At 44.4% G+C, this 21,038-nt stretch overlaps 1 protein-coding gene across 1 annotated transcript in view; it reads left to right on the forward strand.

The window, feature by feature from the left end:
• The first annotated feature begins 103 nt into the window (after positions 1–103).
• kitlga (kit ligand a) overlaps positions 104–21,038 on the forward strand; it is a 60,501-nt gene continuing 39,566 nt past the window's right edge. The window contains exon 1 of the mRNA XM_061773879.1: positions 104–427. Within this exon, the coding sequence (XP_061629863.1) occupies positions 413–427 (15 nt within the window). The 5' untranslated portion in view covers positions 104–412. The remainder of the gene's footprint in view (positions 428–21,038) is intronic.

Raw genomic sequence — 21,038 nt, forward strand, 5'->3', positions numbered from 1 at the left:
GAGTAGGAGGCCGTGTCTCTCTCTCTCTCTCTGGCTGTAGTTTGCACTCCATATTATAAAGCTTTGCGCACCACCACCCCCCGCCCCCCGGCGGAAGCCTTCTGGATGTACGCGCAAAGCTCAGACGCTTTTTTTTTTGCACGCCGCCTGCAAAAGTCACTCACTCTGTCACTGACTTGAGTCGTCCTACCACGTCCTTCTTCTCCTTCATTTATTTTTTATTTTTTTTATTATTAATAATTTTATTTTCAGTTTTGATTTTGTTTTTTTGTATTTTTTTGCCTCCTCTTCTTGGATACTAATTTTGACGCGCTGGATATGTGCACACAAGATGATGACAACCCCTTTCCTGCCCGTAGAAGTAAAATAAAATAGGCTTTCGCACACTCGAGCTTGTCCCCTGTCGTTCCATATGAAGAAGCCAAAAGTAAGTGTGGATTATTATTATTATTATTATTGTTATTATTATTATTGTTATTATTATTATTATTATTAATTGTTATTGCATGCATTGTTGCAGCTTTTTTCTTTCTTGCTGTTGCGTGTGACACTTTCGCACGTACAATGCTGATTTTAATAATGGCGTCCCGCGAAGATCGATGTGTGTACAGTTGCGATTTTACTTGACATAGCACAGCAGCATAGTTTTAATATTTAAATCTTGCTTTTTTTGGGGGGGGGGGGGGGGGGGGGGGGGGGACTGTTATCCTGGATGGCTCAGGACATAGAAGGCTAAAATTTACTTCCGTCAGTGAACCTAGTGAAAGTGATTTTGTAAGATGATGTGGCTACATAATGCCGCTATTGCTTCAGGATTTAATCGTCATTTGGTTCCTTGAAAGGCTATGAGACGATGTGGCCCTTGAACGCACAACTGCTTAAAGAGGTACTTGTGTCATTTGGCCCCTTGAATGTTACGCTATAAATAAAAAATATTATTATGATTACTGTTAACATGAAAGACAATTTAGAATTGATGAACCGGATGGTGGTGATTTTGTGAGATGGCGGGGTCCTTGAACGCGCCACTGTTCCAGTACTTTGGCGCCCTTGAAAGGCGCTATGTAAATCCAGGTAATTGTTATGACTGTTGTCAGTGATGTTGGTGATTTCTGTGATAAGATGTGATCCTTTAATGCACCACCGGTTCAGGACTTAAGGACCATTGGGTAAATTCAGAGGCACTTTATTAAGTTATTATGGTTGAACATAGTGTACTATTTTTGTAAAACAAAACTGTCTCCAAAAATGTGTTATTTTGGAACACTTTTGAGTCAATGAACCTAATGTAGGTGTGATGTGGTCCATGAATGCACCACCACGGCGTAATTATTCATCCATCCAACACCGCTTATCCTGGTTAGGGTCGCGGGACGCTGGAGCCTATTCCAGCTGACTTCGGGCGAAAGGCGGACTACACCCTGAACTGGTCGCCAGTCAGTCGCAAGGCACATATAGACACGGACCACCATTCGCACTCACATTCACACTGTCACTGAGTGGGAACTGAACCCACGCTGCCTGCACCAAAGTCAGGCGAGTGTACCACTACACCATCAGTGACTGCGTAATTATTATTATTATCCATTTTCTGAGCCGCTTCTCCTCACTAGGGTCGCGGGCGTGCTGGAGCCTATCCCAGCTGTCATCGGGCAGGAGGCGGGGTACACCCTGAACTGGTTGCCAGCCAATCGCAGGGCACATAGAAACAAACAACCATTCGCACTCACAGTCATGGCGACGGGCAATTTAGAGTCTCCAATTCATGCATGTTTTTGGGATGTGGGAGGAAACCGGAGTGCCCGGAGAAAACCCACGCAGGCACGGGGAGAACATGCAAACTCCACACAGGTGGGGACGGGGATTGAACCCCGCACCTCAGAACTGTGAGGCTGACGCTCTAACCAGTCGCCCACCGTGCCGCCTATTATTATTATTATTATTATTATTATTATTATTATTATTATTATTATTATTATTATTATTATCAGTAGTAGTAGTAGCATACATGTTTTTGTAAACAATTTACTATCTCCGACTGAGTCAATGAACCTCACAGATGTTTTTTGAAGAAGTGGTATTTAAACGCACCACCACTGCTTCAGGTTACTTCGTCCTCAGGTTCAAACACTTCAACCTTTGACTTGACACTTGTTTTTTTCTACTATTTTGACTATCACATTTATGTGGGGCAGGGCTGCGGACTAATGGTTAGCACATCCGCCTCACAGTTGGAAGGTTTTGGGTTTGAATCTGGCCTCATGCCTACCTGTTAAGGAACGTAGACTTTGTTTTCTCCTATTTTGATTATTATGTCCCATTAAGCCCTTCTGTAAAGAACATATTGATGGTGTTTCTTTGTCCCTTTTGGTACTGCTAGGATGGAACATCCATCCATCCATTTTCAACACCGCTTATCCTGGTTAGGGTCACGGGGCGCTGGAGCTTATCCCAGCTGACTCCGGGCGAAAGGCGGACGACACGCAGAACTGCTCGCCAGTCAGTCGGAGGGCACATATAGACACCAACCATTCGCACTCACATTCACACCGTCACTGAGTGGGAACTGAACCCACGCTGCCCACACCAAAGTCAGGCGAGTCTATCACTACACCATCAATGACCCTAGGATGGAACAATACCTTCTTAATAGACCGCTGTTTTTTTTTTTGGTTTTGCACTCAGGCTACGTCCTCTGAGGCGAGTTAAATGAAACAAAACATGGCTTTTATGCAGTTGCTGGCTTATTTTCTTTACCTGTGTTTGTTTGCCTCTTCCACTAATAAAGTCCAAAACCCTCTTTTAAATACGAGATATGAGCTGTCGGGATGTTTTGTGTGCAAAACCACAGAGACGACAAGACGGGTTGCAGTCCTCCTCGATATCCCTAATCAAGTGGCCATCCCATACTGATACAAACGCCTCATTACCTGAAGTCACCATGGAAGGAGGGGAAAAAAAACAAGAATGTTGTCTGATGTAGTTTGCTTTGCTTAAAGATGTAAGTAAAATGTCAATGATTGTGTGGTCTTGTAGTTTTGACCAACGCATGAGTGGGTTCTATATTAACTCTCTGATGCATGCAGTCACAACAGTGGACAGCTACTTATAGGAATCTCATTAGTAATGCATCAGAGGGTTAACATTAACAGCTATGCATTAGACCAGCGGTGTCAAACTCATTTTGGTTCATGGGCCACATCGATCCCAATTTGATCTCAAATGGGCTGGACCAATATGTTCCTAACCTAATAAGCTATAAATAATGACAATTGACTTTTTTTTTCAATTTCCTGGGGTGCAAATAATTACAAGTGCATTTGGAAAATATTCACATTGATTGATTATTATCTTACTTCAAGTCTTGTTTCAAATCAATCAGATCAGAGTAGAGCTCGAGGAAACCGGAGTGCCGGAGAAAACCCACGCAGGCACGGGGAGAACATGCAAACTCCACACAAGCGGGGCCGGGGATTGAACCCGGATCCTCAGAACTGTGAGGCCGACGCTCTAACCAGTCGGCCACCGTGCCACGCCCATTTGATGTAAATATCATCATCCACTCCTGTGCATGAGGGTACTCGCAGCCATCTGCGGTTCACCGCGCGCAACCGAATTTTTGTGACTCTGCCAACTGAACGCATACACTTTAAGCCCGCTAACAATGCATGAGCCAGAGCAACCACCACCAACAACAGACGTCTGCTTCGCCTCATGCTTGTGTGAGGAGATCTGCCAATATCCCCATCTTTATAATTTATTTCAAATGTAAAAGAATGTGAAGGTAAATGATGTCCTTCCCATGGGCTCACCACCTGTGGGAGGAGTCATTGGGGTCGGGTGCAGTGTGAGCTGGGCGGTGCCCGAAGGCGGGTACCTTGGCGATCCGATCCCCAACTACAGAAGCTGGCTCTAGGGACGTGGAATGTGACCTCTCTGGCAGGGAAGGAGCCCGAGCTGGTGTGTGAAGTTGAGAAGTTCCGACTAGACTAGATAGTCTGACTCGCCTCCACACACAGCTTGGGCTCTGGTACCAGTCCTCTCGAGAGGTTGGACTCTCTTCCACTCTGGAGTTGCCCACAGTGAGAGGCGTCGAGCAGGTGTAGGTATACTTATTGCCCCCCGGCTTGGCGCCTGTACGTTGGGGTTCACCCCGGTGGACGAGAGGGTAGCCTCCCTCCGCCTTCAGGTGGGGGGGCGGGTCCTGACTGTTGTTTGTGCCTATGCACCAACCAGCAGTTCAGAGTACCCACCCTTTTTGGAGTCCTTGGAGGGGGTGCTGGAGAGCGCTCCCGCTGGGGACTCCATCGTTCTGCTGGGGGACTTCAATGCTCACGTGGGCAATGACAGTGAGACCTGGAAGGGTGTGATTGGGAGGCCCCCCCCCCCGATCAGAACCCGAGCGGTGTTCTGTTATTAGACTTCTGTGCTCATCATGGATTGTCCATAACGAACACCATGTTCAAGCATAAGGGTGTCCACACGTGCACTTGGCACCAGGACACCCTAGGTCGCAGTTCGATGATCGACTTTGTGGTCGTGTCATCTGACTTGCGGCCACATGTCTTGGAGACTCAGGTGAAGAGAGGGGCGGAGCTGTCAACTGATCCCCACCTGGTGGTGAGTTGGCTCAGATGGTGGGGGTAGATGCCGGTCCGACATGGCAGGCCCAAACGTATTGTGAGGGTCTGCTGGGAACGTCTGCCAGAATCACCTGTCAGAAGGAGTTTCAACTCCCACCTCCGACAGAACTTTGCTCATGTTCCGGGGCAGGCGGGGGACATCGAGTCCGAGTGGACCATGTTCCGCGCCTCCATTGCTGAGGTGGCCGACCGGAGCTGTGGCTGTAAGGTGGTCGGTGCCTGTCGTGGCGGCAATCCCCAAACCCGTTGGTGGACACCAACGGTGAGGGATGGCGTCAAGCTGAAGAAGGATTCCTATCGGGCTTTTTTGGCCGGTGGGACTCCTGAGGCAGCTGATGGGCCAAGCGGAATGCAGCTTTGGTGGTCGCTGAAGCAAAAACTCGGGTATGGGAGGAGTTCGGTGAGACCACCGGACGGCTTCGAGGAAATTTTGGTCCACCATCCGGCGTCTCAGGAGAGGAAAGCAGTGCACCACGAACACTGTGTATAGTGGGGATGGGGCGCTGCTGACCTCGACTCGGGACGTTGTGAGTCGGTGGGGAGAATACTTCGAAGACCTCCTCAATTCCACCGACACGCCTTCCCATGAGGAAGCAGAGTGCGGGTTCTCTGAGGCGGCTCTCCTATCTCTGGGTTTGAGGTCACCGAGGTGGTTAAAAAGCTCCTCGGTGGCAAGGCCCCGGGGGTGGATGAGATTCGCCCGGAGTTCCTAAAGGCTCTGGATGTTGTGGGGCTGTCCTGGTTGACACGCCTCTGTAACATCGCAAGGACATCGGGGACAGTGCCTCTGGATTGGCAGACTGGGGTGGTGGTCCCCCTTTTTAAGAAGGGTGACCGGAGGGTGTGTTCCAACTACAGGGGGATCACACTCCTCACCCTCCCTGGTAAGGTCTATTCACGGGTGGTGGAGAGGAGGGTCCGTCGGGAAGTCGAATCTCAGATTCAGGAGGAGCAGTGTGGTTTTCGTCCTGGCCGTGGAACAGTGGACCCTCTCTACACCCTCGACAGGGTCCTCGAGGGTACATGGGAGTTCGCCCAACCAGTCTACATGTATTTTGTGGACTTGGAGAAGGGGTTCAACCGTGTCCCTCAGGAAGTCCTGTGGAGGGTGCTTCGGGAGTATGGGGTACCAAACCCCCTGATACGGGCTGTTCGGTCCCCGTACCACCGGAGTCAGAGTTTGGTCCACATATCCGGCAGTAAGTCGGACTCGTTCCCGGTGAGGGTTGGACTCCGCCAAGGCTGCCCTTTGTCACCGATTCTTTTCATAACTTTTATGGACAGAATTTCAAGGCGCAGCCGAGGCGTAGAGGGGGTCCGGTTTGGTGGCCTCAGTATTGCATCTCTGCTTTTTGCAGATGAAGTGGTTCTGTTGGCTTCATCAAGCCGTGATCTCCAACTCTCACTGGAGCAGTTTGCAGTCGAGTGTGAAGCGGCTGGGATAAGAATCAGCACCTCCAAATCTGAGACCATGGTCCTCATTCGGAAAAGGGTGGCGTGCCCTCTCCAGGTCGGGGATGAGATCCTGCCCCAAGTGGAGGAGTTCAAGTATCTTGGGGGCTTGTTCACGAGTGAGGGAAGAATGGAACGGGAGATCGACAGGCGGATCGGTGCAGCGTCTGCAGTGATGCAGACATTGTATCGGTCCGTTGTGGTAAAGAAGGAGCTAAGCCAAAAGGCGAAGCTCTCAATTTACCGGTCGATCTACGTTCCTACCCTCACCTATGGTCACGAGCTGTGGGTCGTGACCGAAAGAACAAGATCCCGGATACAAGAGGCCGAAATGAGTTTCCTCCGCAGGGTGTCCGGGCTCTCCCTTAGAGATAGGGTGAGAAGCTCGGTCATCCGGGAGGATCTCAGAGTAGAATCGCTGCTCCTCCACATCGAGAGGAGCCAGATGAGGTGGCTGGGGCATCTGATTCGGATGCCTCCCTGGTGAGGTGTTCCGGGCACGTCCCACCGGGAGGACACCCCCGGGGACGACCCAGGACACGCTGGAGAGACTACGTCCTTCGGCTGGCCTGGGAACGCCTCGGGATACCCCCGGAAGAGCTGGATGAAGTGGCTTGGGAGAGGGAAGTCTGGGCGTCCCTGCTAAGGCTACTGCCCCCGCGACCTGACCTCGGATAAGCAGTAGAAAATGGATGGATGGATGGATGGATGAAGGTAAATAGTTCAAAACTTTCATTTCCTGCACAAGTGTGCTGAATTCTCATTCAGCGGTCCCACATCGTATCTTCTCCGTCTTCTCTGTCCGACCAATGCACATGCATGGAACACATGCCGACGAGAACTCTGATAAAATGTAGTCTGGATGAAACTGTGTTTCCAAAATGGCAATGCGGAAACAATGGAAGCGCCTTTACCCATACTGACTTCAGGTTGTTGAGCATTCTAATATTCCTGAAACGAAATAGAAAAAAAGACAGTGTAAAGTGACTTTTATTCTGCACCAACATTTTTAATGATAATATTATTTCCCCCTCTTTTTGTTCTTCTAAAACTTCCACGTTTCGCAACCAATTCAAACAACGTCAAAATGTTCGACTCATTCAGGACTTCTCATTAAGTACTTTTCACACTCCCAAAAAAATTCCCACTTTTCCCACAAGTCCACATTTTCCATGAAAACAAAATCCCATTATAATAAATATAGACATTTTACAAATTTAACTTATCCTTTCACATTGCTTTACTTATTACTTATTAAACAGATTAAAACCATTACAACTACAAAATGTTCAGCTTTTTGTGACATAATGGACAAGTTATCCTTCCAGACAAAAATGTATGAATTAAAATCATTTTAAAAGGTAATCAATCGATTGTATCGATACTAGGAAATAACATTGGATTTATGCATGGCAGACTTAAATGGAGGTGTGCATGTGTTGTATTTCCAAGAAACACGCTTGTAATTAATTTTACTTAGCCTTATTTTTGAGTTAGCGTGCAGCTGTTAGCACAATGCTACCTTCTTTTCCATCTTTTTTTCTTTCTCGTAGCCAATCTATGAACTCCATCTAGACGTTCCTCTCTGTAGTGCTCCACTTATTTTGCTCTCTTTGTATTATTCAGACTATTCCTAAAAGCTTTTTCTCGTGACAACCTCACATTGCTTCCTGTCTAGCCTTTAGTATTTGACTGTTTAGAACAGGGCTTCTCAAACTTTGGATCCAGCTCGGGACTCCTTACAGTATAGACATTTTTCCAAGGACACTCTGACACCAGTTAAACATCTATTTTTGAGGAAAAAAACCTGCCAAACCAGTAAAATCATAGCTGAAATAATATCAATAACAATAAGTTGCTTTTTTAAAATTTCTTTTTTTTTTTTTTTTACCCTTTGTTTCATTGCAAAGCAAGACAAGTACATCAGGAAAATGTTTATATTTAATGAGGATAATTAATTTTATTTTGGTTGTCAAACTTTTTTGTGACGGGCCATGTTGTAGTTATGGCTTTTCTCTGAGGAACGTTATGACTGTGAACCAATATAAATGAATTACTGCCTTATATAATTACATAAACACAACAACTTGATGGATAAATAGTTTTGAAATCCAACTATTATTTGATTTATTTTAAAAGGAAGATTGGTAACATACATTTTCTTTACTACTACAACTAATGGATGACTTTCGTGTTTTCTAAAGCTGGGGGAAAAGATGTTTTTCTGTAATCACCAAAACCCAAATTTTAGGAACTTTCAGCGTTTCATCACTAGCATTCTGCAACAATCACTTTGTGCAATGAGGACAAAAAATAGTAATTCACTTTTTCCTCTGCCTTATTTATGAACACGATACACAGTACTGTAAAATCCAACCCAATTTTATCTTTAACAAATCTTAAGTTTTTGTAAAATACATTTGCATTTGCACATGACTGTAAAATGTTGTCTTTAGCGTTTGTTTGTTCAACAAGATCATGTATTTAAACGTTATTTAGTAGTGACGTTACTGCCTGACGGGTTGTCCTCATTTCGTGCGATGATGAGACTGCACGTTTTAAACGTTCTCTTCAGCCATCCGCATTGTCTGACTCCATTTTGAGGACATGTAAAGCATATCAGGAAGTTTTCTCTGTCTTGATCAGATGATGTGTGTTCACTTAATGCAAATTGTTCTGTGGGGCCTAGATTTTCCATAGCAGAGCCACATCAAAGTGGAGGGAATCCGGCCACAGCTTGTTGGTTGTAATTTAGAGTAATATGAAACAAAAAAAAAACCAAAAACAGATGAAACACTGAAGGCTAGCCTCTTACGTATATAACAATCGGGAGTGATTTGGGGGGGGTGTTTGTTTCGGACATTCACACGGTAGCAGAAGCCAGATGCCGATGCGGAGTTCCTGTCGTTTGAAGTGGCAGATTTCGCAAAACACAACTTACTGTATCTGTACCCCACAGTCACTTTTACCATCTTGTTGCGTTGGTCTGGTATGCCAATTTAGCAGGATTTGTGTAAAATTGAATAGCTGAAAGTGGTAACAGGGGTGTGAAGTTTAACCCCTCACAAATCACTCACTTTTCCCGCCCTGTTGCATTAAAAGCGATCGTCATTTTCCGACAACTTTTTTATCTGTCACACCAGATGCTGGCATCATGCTTCTGCCATTTTGCGGAATCTGTGTGTGAAAGAGGCTTGAAGTAGTAACAGAGGTGTAAGAGATACGGGACGGCACGGGAATCTCGAAAAGTCAGAACTGGGGTTGTGAAGTTAGAGACCTGACTAACAGCTGTTGCATTGAAAGAAATTGTCACTTTCCGGCTACGCTAGTGACGAGATGTCGCTTCGTCAATTTATTTATTTATTTTTTTTTTGCTTTTTGCTGTGAGCCAAAATTATACTTACGAGCAAGCTTCAGATACACAGTTGCTGGAGTGATGTGTGTGTGTGTGTGTGTGTGTGGGGGGGGGAATGTAGCAAATAAGGTACTCCAATGCCCTTGAATGTGGGTAAGGAGAGACACAACTGTTGATGCACTTTCAGCCGTTGATTGAACTGGACAGTCAAACAAACAAATACAAAATGAGAACACTTGCAAGCCGCTGCTGTTGGCCACAACTCATGTCCAGGTGCTCACACACAGACTAACTGTGGCCACCCCAACTCAAGCTCCTGATGTCACTCAAAAGGCCACAACCCTTAAAGGTACACATCCAACGCTCAAATACGACAGTCCATACAATAATTATTACACTATACGATATAAAATTTATTTACATTCTCTTTGATTATGTCTTAACTGTTTTTTAATACAGTGTGGTGCTATTTTTATTTATTAACAAAAAATGGTGGTGATATTTGGGGGGGAAGGGGCTGGAACAGATTCATGGAATTTCAAACAATTTCAACGGGGAAAATTGATTTAATATTTGAATAAACTGAGTTTCCAGCTACAGTAAGTCCCAGATTGAATTCAACTCATAATTCAAGGTATCACTCTATATTGTGACTTTGTTGTTGTCGTGTCACAAAAAAACATAAAATGTGTAATAGTAAAGTAGTAATTGGTATTGGTGAAACAGTGGCATGCAGTACATGCCAGCATCCTTAAAGTTCCACTGCGCATTTGATCCGTTGCAGGTGCTTTTGATCCTTGGGCTATTGCAAGTGATTGTCGTACTGGGTCTGTTTCTGGTGGTTTTGGTCCATTGTAATTGGTTTTGGTCTACTAAGGACCAAAACGTGTCCTTACACGACTGCAAGGGCTTTAGGTCCTTTGTCCTTTGTAGGTGGCTTGATGATTTCCTGTCCTGCATTTTTTCCCCAAATCATATAATCTGTAATAAATTTATTTCCAATTGTAATTAGAGTGAGTAAGTAAGAATAAGTGTAAGATGAGTTTGAAATGATATTGAAGTGATTTGGGCTGATATAGTGCTATATATATCGAGGTAACGGTCAGCTAAACGTCTGTGTTAGGCGCATACCTTGGTTTTAGGGTTACATTTCAGTTCAGATTAAGTACAGTAAGGGAAAAAAATGCAAAACAAAGTGATTTAGTTAGTTTGTAGTCCTAGTAATAGGAACTGAGCAATGCAGACCAGTGCATCCAGCAACAGTTTTTGTGAATTATTATGCTGTAAAAAGACAAAACATTAAATTTATTAATTGCGTTAGCTTTATCTGAAGAGCCCGAGAAAGGCTTATAAAAGTTGCGTTTGTACTGCATCATTATTATTATTTTTTTTAAACATTTGGTGAGCCATAATGTTTGCTAGCCAGGCATTGAGCTGCACTGTATTTGTTTACAGACTTTGCATATGGCTCGAGCGTGATTTGACTTTACCTAATATGTTCTACGTGGGAACCCTAATAAGCACTCTGCCATATTACAAACGCCAGAAGTCAAAGAAACATTGAGGCCAGCTTTTGCAGGCTGCATAAAATGATGCGGAGGACCAAATCTGGCTTGTTGGCCTAATGGTTTAAACTACTGCATTAATATATATATATATATAATTTTTTTTTTTTTTTTTTGGGGGGGTGTCGATCTTTTGTGAATTTTTGCCATTCAAGTCAAGTCTTGGTGGCCAACCCATTTATCACAGGGATATACTGTATACCAGACCCAACAGTGAAAGGTGAAAATCCACAACAGAGAGCCCAAATAAAGACACTTTTATATCTGTAATTTATCCCCCCACACACAAGCTTTTAACACATTTCAACCTCATAGAGCACACTTTTTAAAGTACTCCTTAGCTTCTGTTCTCACTCTCTCGCTGTCAAGAAATGGGAGACTATCGTATTATATCACTTGGAGGAAACGAAAAGAAGACTCAGTTCTCCAATTAGGAGACAAAGCGTTCTTGCTTCAAGCTTTTGATTTGTCACTCCCAGTTGAAGTTGACTGTAAAACTGCTACATAAAACACAATTGAGCTGTGTATCATGTATTTTAAAACCAAAATGTTCAACCAAACTATATAATGATGAAGGTCTGGTAGATTAAAGCTAATTTATAATGCAATAACGCCTAAGAAAGGCTGATGGAACTTAGCATTGAGGCTTGGCTTGTGTTGCTTTGCTAAGTACGCACATCTGTTGGCGATGTGACCTTACCCTTTCTCAGCAGACCGTGTCAGCTGCGTTAACAAGCTGGACATGGTGCCTCTGAGTGAAGATGTCATGTCCTCAAATGAGGACCAGCCATCACTCATTCATGCAACCAAAATGGAAGATCAAGAGGGACATCTTTACCCATTCCAGGAATCTTACGGTTGCATAAACCATAAAATTTGTTTTTCCGGGAATAAAATTAGTCTGACTGTTTGCGGAATGGACACAGGAAGATGAGTAACACATCTTTGTGCAATCCAGGTTACTAATGGCAATCAGAATCCAATGTTTGATGAATTACGACCCCCAATTTTGAAATGTTTCAAGAACAAAGTTGGAATATTATGAGAAAAATTGTAACGTAAAGTAATATAATCCAAAAAGTCCAGATGCTAGAAATAAAGTCAGAATAGTCTGGGTAAAAGTTGTAATGTTACAAGAATAGAAGAATAAAGTCACACTATTACGGCAAAAGTTGTCATCTTAAAGTTGTGATGTTATGAAAATAAAACGGAATATTCAGGGGAAAAAAAGTTGTGATGTCAATTTCGCAATATTACAGAAAAAAGTTTTAATTTACGAGAATGAGGTCAGAACACAAAAAATCTCCAAGGTCAAGTTAATATTATCAAAAACTCAAAATACTTAGAGTAAAGACCTAATCTTACGGGTAAAAGTTGCAATGTAACAAGAATAAAGATGTAATATTACAATTAAAAGTTGTAAACTTTCGGGAAGAATGTTTCAATATTCTGAAAAGAAAAATGGGAATAAAGTTGTAATATTAAGGAAAAAAGTTTTAATGTTAATAAAATAATGTAATATTACCAGAAAAAGTAAAGAAAATTGTAACGTTACAGAAACATTTATAATCTTATAAAACTAATGGCCCGTTGAACGACGCTTCAAGACAAAAAGTGCATAAGAGAAAGAGACAAAACCAGCTTCATAAAAGTTGTGTGAGGTGAACAATTTACATGTATAGCCTTTCAAACTCTGCAGATACAAGTGCATAAATGATCCTAATTACTCATTAAACCCATTAACTTCTTTCTTTATACAATCGGAATAACAGTAAAGACATGCAATAGCTCGGACTCTTTTACAAATTCATATATATTCATATATATCAGAAAGAACACAATTTATTTTTGCTGTCTGCTATTGTGTGAATGCAAAATGATTGCCTCATCCTGGCACTTCAGCTCACAGATCCCTCTGGTGTATTGCAATTACACAATGAGGCTCCTCCCTCCAGTCGCAACTAAACTAGAAGTCCTAAAATTACTACCAAAAGTTGAAATGATATCAGGGGAAATCATTTCAAATCAATGTTATGAGAATAAAGCCACAATATTACAAAAGACTTTAAATTTGGTTCCCTCCCCTTTTTATCCGAAAGAGAAAGCATATTTCATAAATTAAGTGGAGGCCATGTTTACTTGCATACTGTAAGTGATTCGTGCGTAAACCTTGCAGGGGATCCCTTGGTAGAATTGTGATATAGTATGTTGTTTTTGTTAGCTTCGCATGACGTCAAATCGGGGTCATCCCTCAAATAGATGCCGTGTCTCCGATTAACTAGCGGCTGCGTTATCGGCTTACGCTTCCCTCAAATAGACACTCCCCATACCCACCAGGAAAAAGAAACAACTAGTAGTAAAGTTGAATCATCTCGTTTTCATCACCTTAATGCAAACATGTTGCAGGGAGCACGGACACCCCAGAGCTAACATTAACGTAAAGCATACCCCGTTTCCACCAAATGGTCCAGTCCAGCCTGGTTCAAGTCAGCACGGCTATGCTTTGGAACAGCCAGTCCAGTTCTTGCTTGTGATTGCAGCGCTCATCATTTTAGGTGCATTGGGTGCCAAAGAGTGACAGTGTGGATCCACTAAGTAGGTTTTCAAAATAGGGTTTCAAACAACAGTTTGCGTTTCAAATCACAGTTTTCAAGCAAGGTTAGTGTTTCAAATTAAGGTTTAAAAAAACCAATACAAAAATAAATAAACAACTTGGTTAGGGTTTCAAACAAGGCTTAGTGTTTCAAATTAACATTTCACGCTTCGGTTAGGGTTTTAACGCTGGGTTTCAAACTAGGCTTAGGGTTACATATTCATATTTGTAATATTTTGGTATTTGTGATTGTGTTAAAAAAAAAAAAAAGCGTCGTCTAGTTGCCTGTCGGATTAGTAAGGAGACTCTCTCCTGCTTGCCTCAAGTGACTCCCGTCTGTCTGTTCTTCTTCATCCGTATTAGATCGAATGATTTAAGTGCTCCTCAGCAGACGGGCAGAGCTCAAAGACTAAATCGATTAGCACATCAAGAGCAGCGAGCAAGCGAGAGTCCATCGACGGCGGGAAAAACACAAAGCACACTTCGTGTTTTTCTGCCTGCTTTGGTATTTAGCCTTTTTAGTCTGCGTAGTGGTCTGATGTTATCGGCATGTTTGGAGATAATGATGCCCGGGACATAAAAGACTTCAGAGGCAGTCGGGAGTTTCTTATCTTTATAATTTTACTGCCATCAGCGGCTCTTTTGGTCTCCAGTTTAATGTTAAAGCTGCAAGCAGGACGGAGGATTTGATGGCAGTATGCAGAGTCTGAAGGATGCCAACGCTTCCAGAGATGAGTTATTTATTGTTTTGCTTCAAGACAAGTCTTCTAACTAGGCTGGCACACTACCCACATGTAATTACCAAAACAAAAAACAAAACAAAAAATGTAATTTTTATGTGCATCAAATTTGGTGGCAGTTGGGCAAAATATTTTGCTTTTGATGGATCCCTGGAAATGTCACAAAAATGGCCGCTTTAAACCAAAATGGCAGACTTCCTGTCCTGGTTTCGGGCATGGCTTCCTAAAGTCTTTGTGGGTCTTCTCAGGATAAATATGCCTACCAAATTTCATGTTACCAACTGAACCTTTGGTCAATGTCTGATCTTGTGGAGTTGAGTCAGTAGAATTTCATGTTTTATGGCAAGTCATGGAAATAAAATAGTCACTTCAGACAAAAACGTCCTGTTTTCTATTTCTTTTTTTTGGCATGGCCTACCAAAATTCATGTTCTAAAGTGAAATTGTATTTCGGGTTTCAATTTTCCAAAACCCCTGGGGTACGCGAGTGAACCAATGGCGAGTCATCTGTCACGTGTGGGGAGTAGGGCGCAGGTGGAGACAGGCTTCAGCAAAGAGATGTGGAATGTGGGATGAATTTTCAGGAACTGTGGAAGCTTCAATTGGACGGAAGTGGGATTGATGATCTTGGTAATGGGGAAGGGACCAATGAAATGCGGAGTTAGTTTCTGGGACTCTGTCTGAAGCGGGAGGTCGTGAGAAGAAAGCCAGACAGCTTGGCCCACCTTGTATTTGGGCGTCGGGGAACGATGACGGTCCGCGAGCTGTTTATTGCGTGTGGCGGACCGGGTCAATGCCGCTTGGACGTCTTTTCACACTGCCTGGATTCTCTGGAGATGATCCGTGACGGCGGGGACTGCCACTGCCTGCTCCTGTTCTTTGAATAATGGGAGTTGGTAACCATAGCAAGCCATGAATGGGGACATACCGCTAGCGGAACTGGTGAGGGAGTTGTCGGCATACTCAATCCACGGGAGGAATGAGCTCCAGGAGGTAGGGTTGCGTGCGGCAACACAACAGAGGGCTGATTCTAGGGATTGGTTTGCCCACTCCGTCTGGCCGTTGGTCTGCGGCTGATATCCTGACGACAAGCTGGCCGTTGCGCCCACTGCTTTACAGAATTCCTTCCATACCAGGGATGAGAACTGAGGACCTCTGTCAGAGACAATATCGATGGGAATACCGTGGAGTCTAAAGACATGCTAGACAAGGAGGTTAGCAGTATCAAAGGTAGAGGGTAGTTTGGGGAGTGGTACGTAATGGACAGATTTGGAAAAGCGATCAATTATTGTGAAAATAACTGTGTTACCTTCTGAGGGGGGCAGGCCGGTTACGAAGTCGATGACAATGTGAGACCAAGGGTGGCTGGGAACAGGCAAGGGGCGCAGCAGGCCAGCTGGAGGTCAGTGAGAAGACTTGCCTCGGGCGCAGACGGAGCAGGCTTGAACGAACTCTCGGTGTTTTTGAAGAGGCTGGGCCACCAGAAGTGCTGTTGAATGAACTGGGTAGTACGGGTGATGCCAGTTGTGGGCCCACTGTAAGACTTCCGAACGTCCTGAATCCAGGACAAACAGGCGGTCAGGAGCCTGGTCTTGGGATCAGGATGGTTCTTTTGGGCCTCCTTGACCACCTGCTCAATCTCCCACGTGGCCACTCCAACAAAACAGGAGGCTGGAAGGATGGATTCGGGTTATGCTGAGCTAAAGGGTGGTGAGTGAATATGGCAGAGGGCATCTGCCTTGCTGTTACGGGAACCGGGACGGAAGGAGAGACTAAAATTGAATCTGATGAGGAATAGTGCCCAGCGTGCTTGTCGGGGGTTGAGACGTTTAGCGGTATAGAGGTAAGCGAGGTTTTTCTGGTCAGTCAAAATGAGAAATGGTTGTTTAGTCCCCTTCAGCCAGTGCCTCCATTCTTCCAGGGCCCATATTCTGGCCAGCAGCCCGTGGTTTCCGACGTCATAATTCCTTTACACTGGAGATAAGCGACGGGAAAAAAAAGCACAGGGGTGAAGTTTATGGGTCGTGGGGTCTCGCTGCGAGAGGACTGCTCCAGTTCCGGCATCCGAGGCGTCAACCTCCACCATGAACTGGAGGGAAGGGTCAGGGTGATGCAGAATGGGAGCAGTGGTGAACAGGGATTTGAGTTTATTGAATGCTTGTGAGGCTGCCGGGGTCCACTGAAAGATGGAGCTGGTGGATGTGAGCCTGGTGAGGGGAATAGCGACCTTGCTGTAATTACGGATGAATCGGCAGTAGAAATTGGCGAGATGGCCAAGTCCTTGCTGAATACTGGGGAGAGGTCATGCTATTCTTCTGGAATTTGGGACAGGTCCACTGTGGCCACAGAGGGTGGTGGGTCTTCTGGTGGTGGAACGGCAGAGAGCAGACAGTGGAAATGGCAATGAGAACTCCATCCGCTGATGGATAAACAAGTCCAGTCTATGGCGGGGTTGTGGACTCGGAGCCAGGGAATACCAAGAACTAAGGGGGTCTCAGGGGATGGAATGACAAAAAGGGAAATGTTTTCACGGTGATTGCCTTAAATACGGAGTGTGATGGGTACTGTTTGGTGGGTGACCGGGGAAATTACTCGGCCATCCAGGGCTGTGACTTTATTCGGGGACGAAAGTGGTTGGAGAGGGATTTGGAGCTGGTGAATTAATTCTTCATGAATAAAATTATCATCGGCACAGGAATCAATAAGGGCAGTGATGGGGGTGTAATGAGCAGAAATGATAATGTAAGCGGGAACAGTCATGTGCGAGGGAGAGCTTGAGGGAACGGAGGTTTGGCTCACCGCGACATCTTTTGGTCGGCGGGGGCACGAGGAAATAAAATGACCAGATTGACCGCAGTAGATGCACAGCCGCTGGATGACACAATGCTGACGTTCTTGTGGATCTAAACGTGTTTTACCTATTCGCATGGATTAATCAGATGCAACGGGGAGAGGAGGAGGGCTCGTCCCGGACCGCAAGCTTGTCTTTGATTTGTTCGGCGAGACCATTTGAAAAGATTCCCCTAAGGGCTGCGTCATCCCACCCGCATTCACCCGCAAGGATACGGAAGTCAATGTAATACTCTGCTACAGGACTTAGCGCCCTGAGTGAGTGTGAGGAGACGACGGGTGGCTTCTTTGCCCTGAATGGGGTGATTGAAAACCTTACGGAGTTTGGCGGAAAAGGAATCGAACGAAAGGAGGACCGGGGAGGAGTTGTGCCATAATGAAGTTGACCATTTTGCTGCTTTGCCACGGAGGAGGTTAGTGACATATGCTCCTTTGGAACATTCGGTGGGATAACTGTACGGTTGGAGATTGAATACGAATGAGCAATTAAGAGTAAACTGGCTCCGTGCACCTAGGTCCCCGGAGTAAGGCTCGGGCAGAGGGACATGAGGTTCTTTGTACGGGAAGCGGGGTGGCTCGGAGGCTGCAGGCTCGGGAGGAGTACTTACAGGGGGTTGAATGGATTGCATCTGTTGGGAAAGGAGGGAGATCTGTTGCGAAAGGGAGTGGAGCGTTTCGGGGATTTCTTACAGTATTTTGTCCTGTCGTCCAATGTGGGCGCCTTGGAGGGTTAGTGCGTTCTTCAGTGCCTCCGGAGTTGCTGGGTCCATAGTGGCCAAAGTATTCTGTCACGTGTGGGGAGTAGCTGGACCCAAGAGCAGGCGGAGGCAGATGTAAAATGATGAACAGTTTCTTGAGGAAAGGTTATGGAGGTGGTCGTGGATGTGTTGGCAGGCGGCGACGGCGTTGACAGGTGGCAGGCAGTGGACAGAACAGGCAGCTGGCTTGGTGGCAGGAATGACGTGGGTCAGGAACACAGGGGAGCACTGGGAACAAGGAGACACAAGAGTTAACAAGGGAACGAGGACTTCAGCGGCTTACTAGTAAGGTGGGCCGTGGTACTGCTAGGAGAGGCTGCAATACTTTGACGAGGATTTCCGGGAACAGGCAGGCTTATATACACCGGTGGTGATGAGGCTAATTGAAGACGTGTTGAAAACAGTGTGGGGAGGGGGGAGAGAGAGGACACAAAATGCCCTCCCGGCTCCAATAATGGAACTGCAGGGCAGTATATGACATCACCAAACTTCATCAACATGCTCAACCTACACACAATGTCGATAACTAAAAAAATATTTAAATTTAGCGTCGTCCAGATGTCGAGTATAAGTGCCTCATTTCGGGCCAAAATTAGCCTAATATGGATTTTATAGATGCTTGAAATTTTGTAGCAATCGGATACAATCCCAAAGACAAGTTCCTTTTATTAAGACCCATGGAAATGGTCAAAATGAGCCCAAAATGAGAATTTAAAACCAAAGTGGCAGACTTCCTGTGTGTTTTCATGCTTGCAGTCACATTTTTCTGTGTGCCTACTCATAATAGATCTGCCTACCAAATTTCAACTTGCTAAGTCAAACCATGGATGTTTTAACTGCAGCTACCGTTCGACCTACAAAGCAAATTTATGTGACCAAAAAACAATCATTTGAGATTAACATTTGGACGGCCAGGACAGCCTTAAACATGTTCACCGCTAATCCTCGCCATGAAACGTATCACAAAACAATGACGGAGGGCTGGAGATTAGCGTGAAATCACGGAACCCGTGTCATGCGAGGCCCTGCATGTTTCGTTTTATGGGATTAACTCCAGCTAATGATGCATTTTAGCTGCAACGGGGGAAGCGTCGATGTGGCCATTGTCCTCAGATCAGTCACGCAGGCCACTGCCTGATCTAAAATGATAGCAGTTTGCTTTTGAAGGACCCCTGTAAATGACACAAATGCCCTCTTCTAACCATAATGGCTGGCTTCCTCTCTCTTTTCATGCAGGGGAAAATTTCCCTGAGACACATTATAAGTGACTTGCTGTACGATATTATTGCAATATTTTGTCCCCATTCTCTGCCCACATTAGATGGCGTAGACAAAAAAACTTCACAAAGTAGCACAGCCCATCTGGTATTGGTCCTTGAGACTTTTTACGTGCGTCCTGTTAAGATAGACACGTCCACCCAATTCCGTGTGGATTTGTCAAAATGGTGCTGGAGGCTTATTTTTCCCCCCCCACTTTTATCTATGGCAAATCCTAGAAAAGATCTTTCGAGGCCATGCTCTGTCCACACTTGATAGCATAACTTAAAAAGATTAGCCATTAATCATCACCCATCTGTCTAGTATACAGTACCTCCTTGCGAATGTGACTCATTTGGGCGAATTTCCTCGTAGCACTCTTCAACGTACAAGTACTTGAATTTGTCTTGAATGTCTCCTTGAGACTGGTTAGCAAATGTGCTTAACAGTTCTGAGGACCGGGATTCAATCCCCGGCCCCGCCTGTGTGGAGTTTGCATGTTCTCCCCGTGCCTGCGTGGTTTTTCGCCGGGTACTCCAGTTTCCTCCCACATCCCAAAAACATGCATGGTAGGTTTATTAAAGACTCTACATTGAATGCGAGTACAAATAGTTATTTGTCTATATCTGCCCTGCGATTGGCTGGCGACCAGTTCAGGGTGTATCCCGCCTCTCACCCAAAGATAGCTGGCACAGGCTCCAGCACGCCCGCGACCCTGGTGAGTATAAGCGGTATGGAAAATGGATGGATGGATCTTGTTTTCTTCTTCTACGTTTGCTTCTTATTTTTTCTCCCATTGTTTGCTGTGACAATGTTAAAACCATGATGTGAAAAAAACATGTTTTCATGGTTTTATTCTTAGTTAGGCTTTGTTAACAGGGAAAATATCTGGATGATGTTTGGTGTCGATACTGTGGAATCTTTGAGTTTTGCAGCATCAACATAAGCTTCTGATGTTCTCTTCTTGGTCGTTGTCTTTTTTTTATTGCAATATTGCAGTAATCACTTTATTTTACAACACAGTAAAATAAGTAATTTTTCAATGTTTTCAGAACACAAAAAAAAAAACACAACAAATTCAACAAGACAAAGAGTCCATTCCCTCGATTCAACTTTTGAGGATGATTATGACCTGGATGACTGATAATCTACAGACATTAAGAAAAAAAACAGTTTTTCAGAAGCACATTGGTATTTTTTATTGATATAGTGCCAGTAGTCCCCAAGTTAAAAATGACTTACGCAAATATGCTGTTAGGTTAATGATATGCACCTGTTATGTCTTCTTTGTTCTTGTCTTCTTCTATGGTTCCTGTCTTCTTCTTCGTTTAGCTAGCACAGGCTCCAAATGTTTAAAAATATGATGAAGTAAAATAAGTTTTCTTTTTGTTTTCCCTTAAAACTATAAGAAAATGTAAAAAATACTGCCACCACCTGGGATGCTTTTTACCAAGTCCCCGAGCACCGCTGTTGTCTTTGTCGCCGTTGTTGTTTTGTACAGTCTGCCACTTCTTCCTCTGTTTATTCTCTTTTGCTGGGAGTAACATAGCAGCTTTGTGCCATGTCTCGTAGCTCTCTAACATCTATCTTCATTGAGTCGTTTTCCTTATTGTTGTCTTCTTCTTTGTCGTTGTTGAAATTTTCTACGGTTCTGTTCTTTTTTTTCCTGGGAGACAACTCAGAATCTCAGTGACTCTAAATGCTAATAGTAAAAAGAATAAACAAAAATTAAACAATAATGTGCAACATCTGAAATGTTATCTGTAATTGTTATTTGTTTTCATCCCTGAGCGCTACATTGACATTTGAACTTCAACCCTCTTGGC

The sequence above is a fragment of the Phyllopteryx taeniolatus genome, chromosome 5 (genome assembly GCF_024500385.1).
Source record: "Phyllopteryx taeniolatus isolate TA_2022b chromosome 5, UOR_Ptae_1.2, whole genome shotgun sequence".
In the NCBI taxonomy this organism is placed as follows: Eukaryota; Metazoa; Chordata; class Actinopteri; order Syngnathiformes; family Syngnathidae; genus Phyllopteryx; species Phyllopteryx taeniolatus.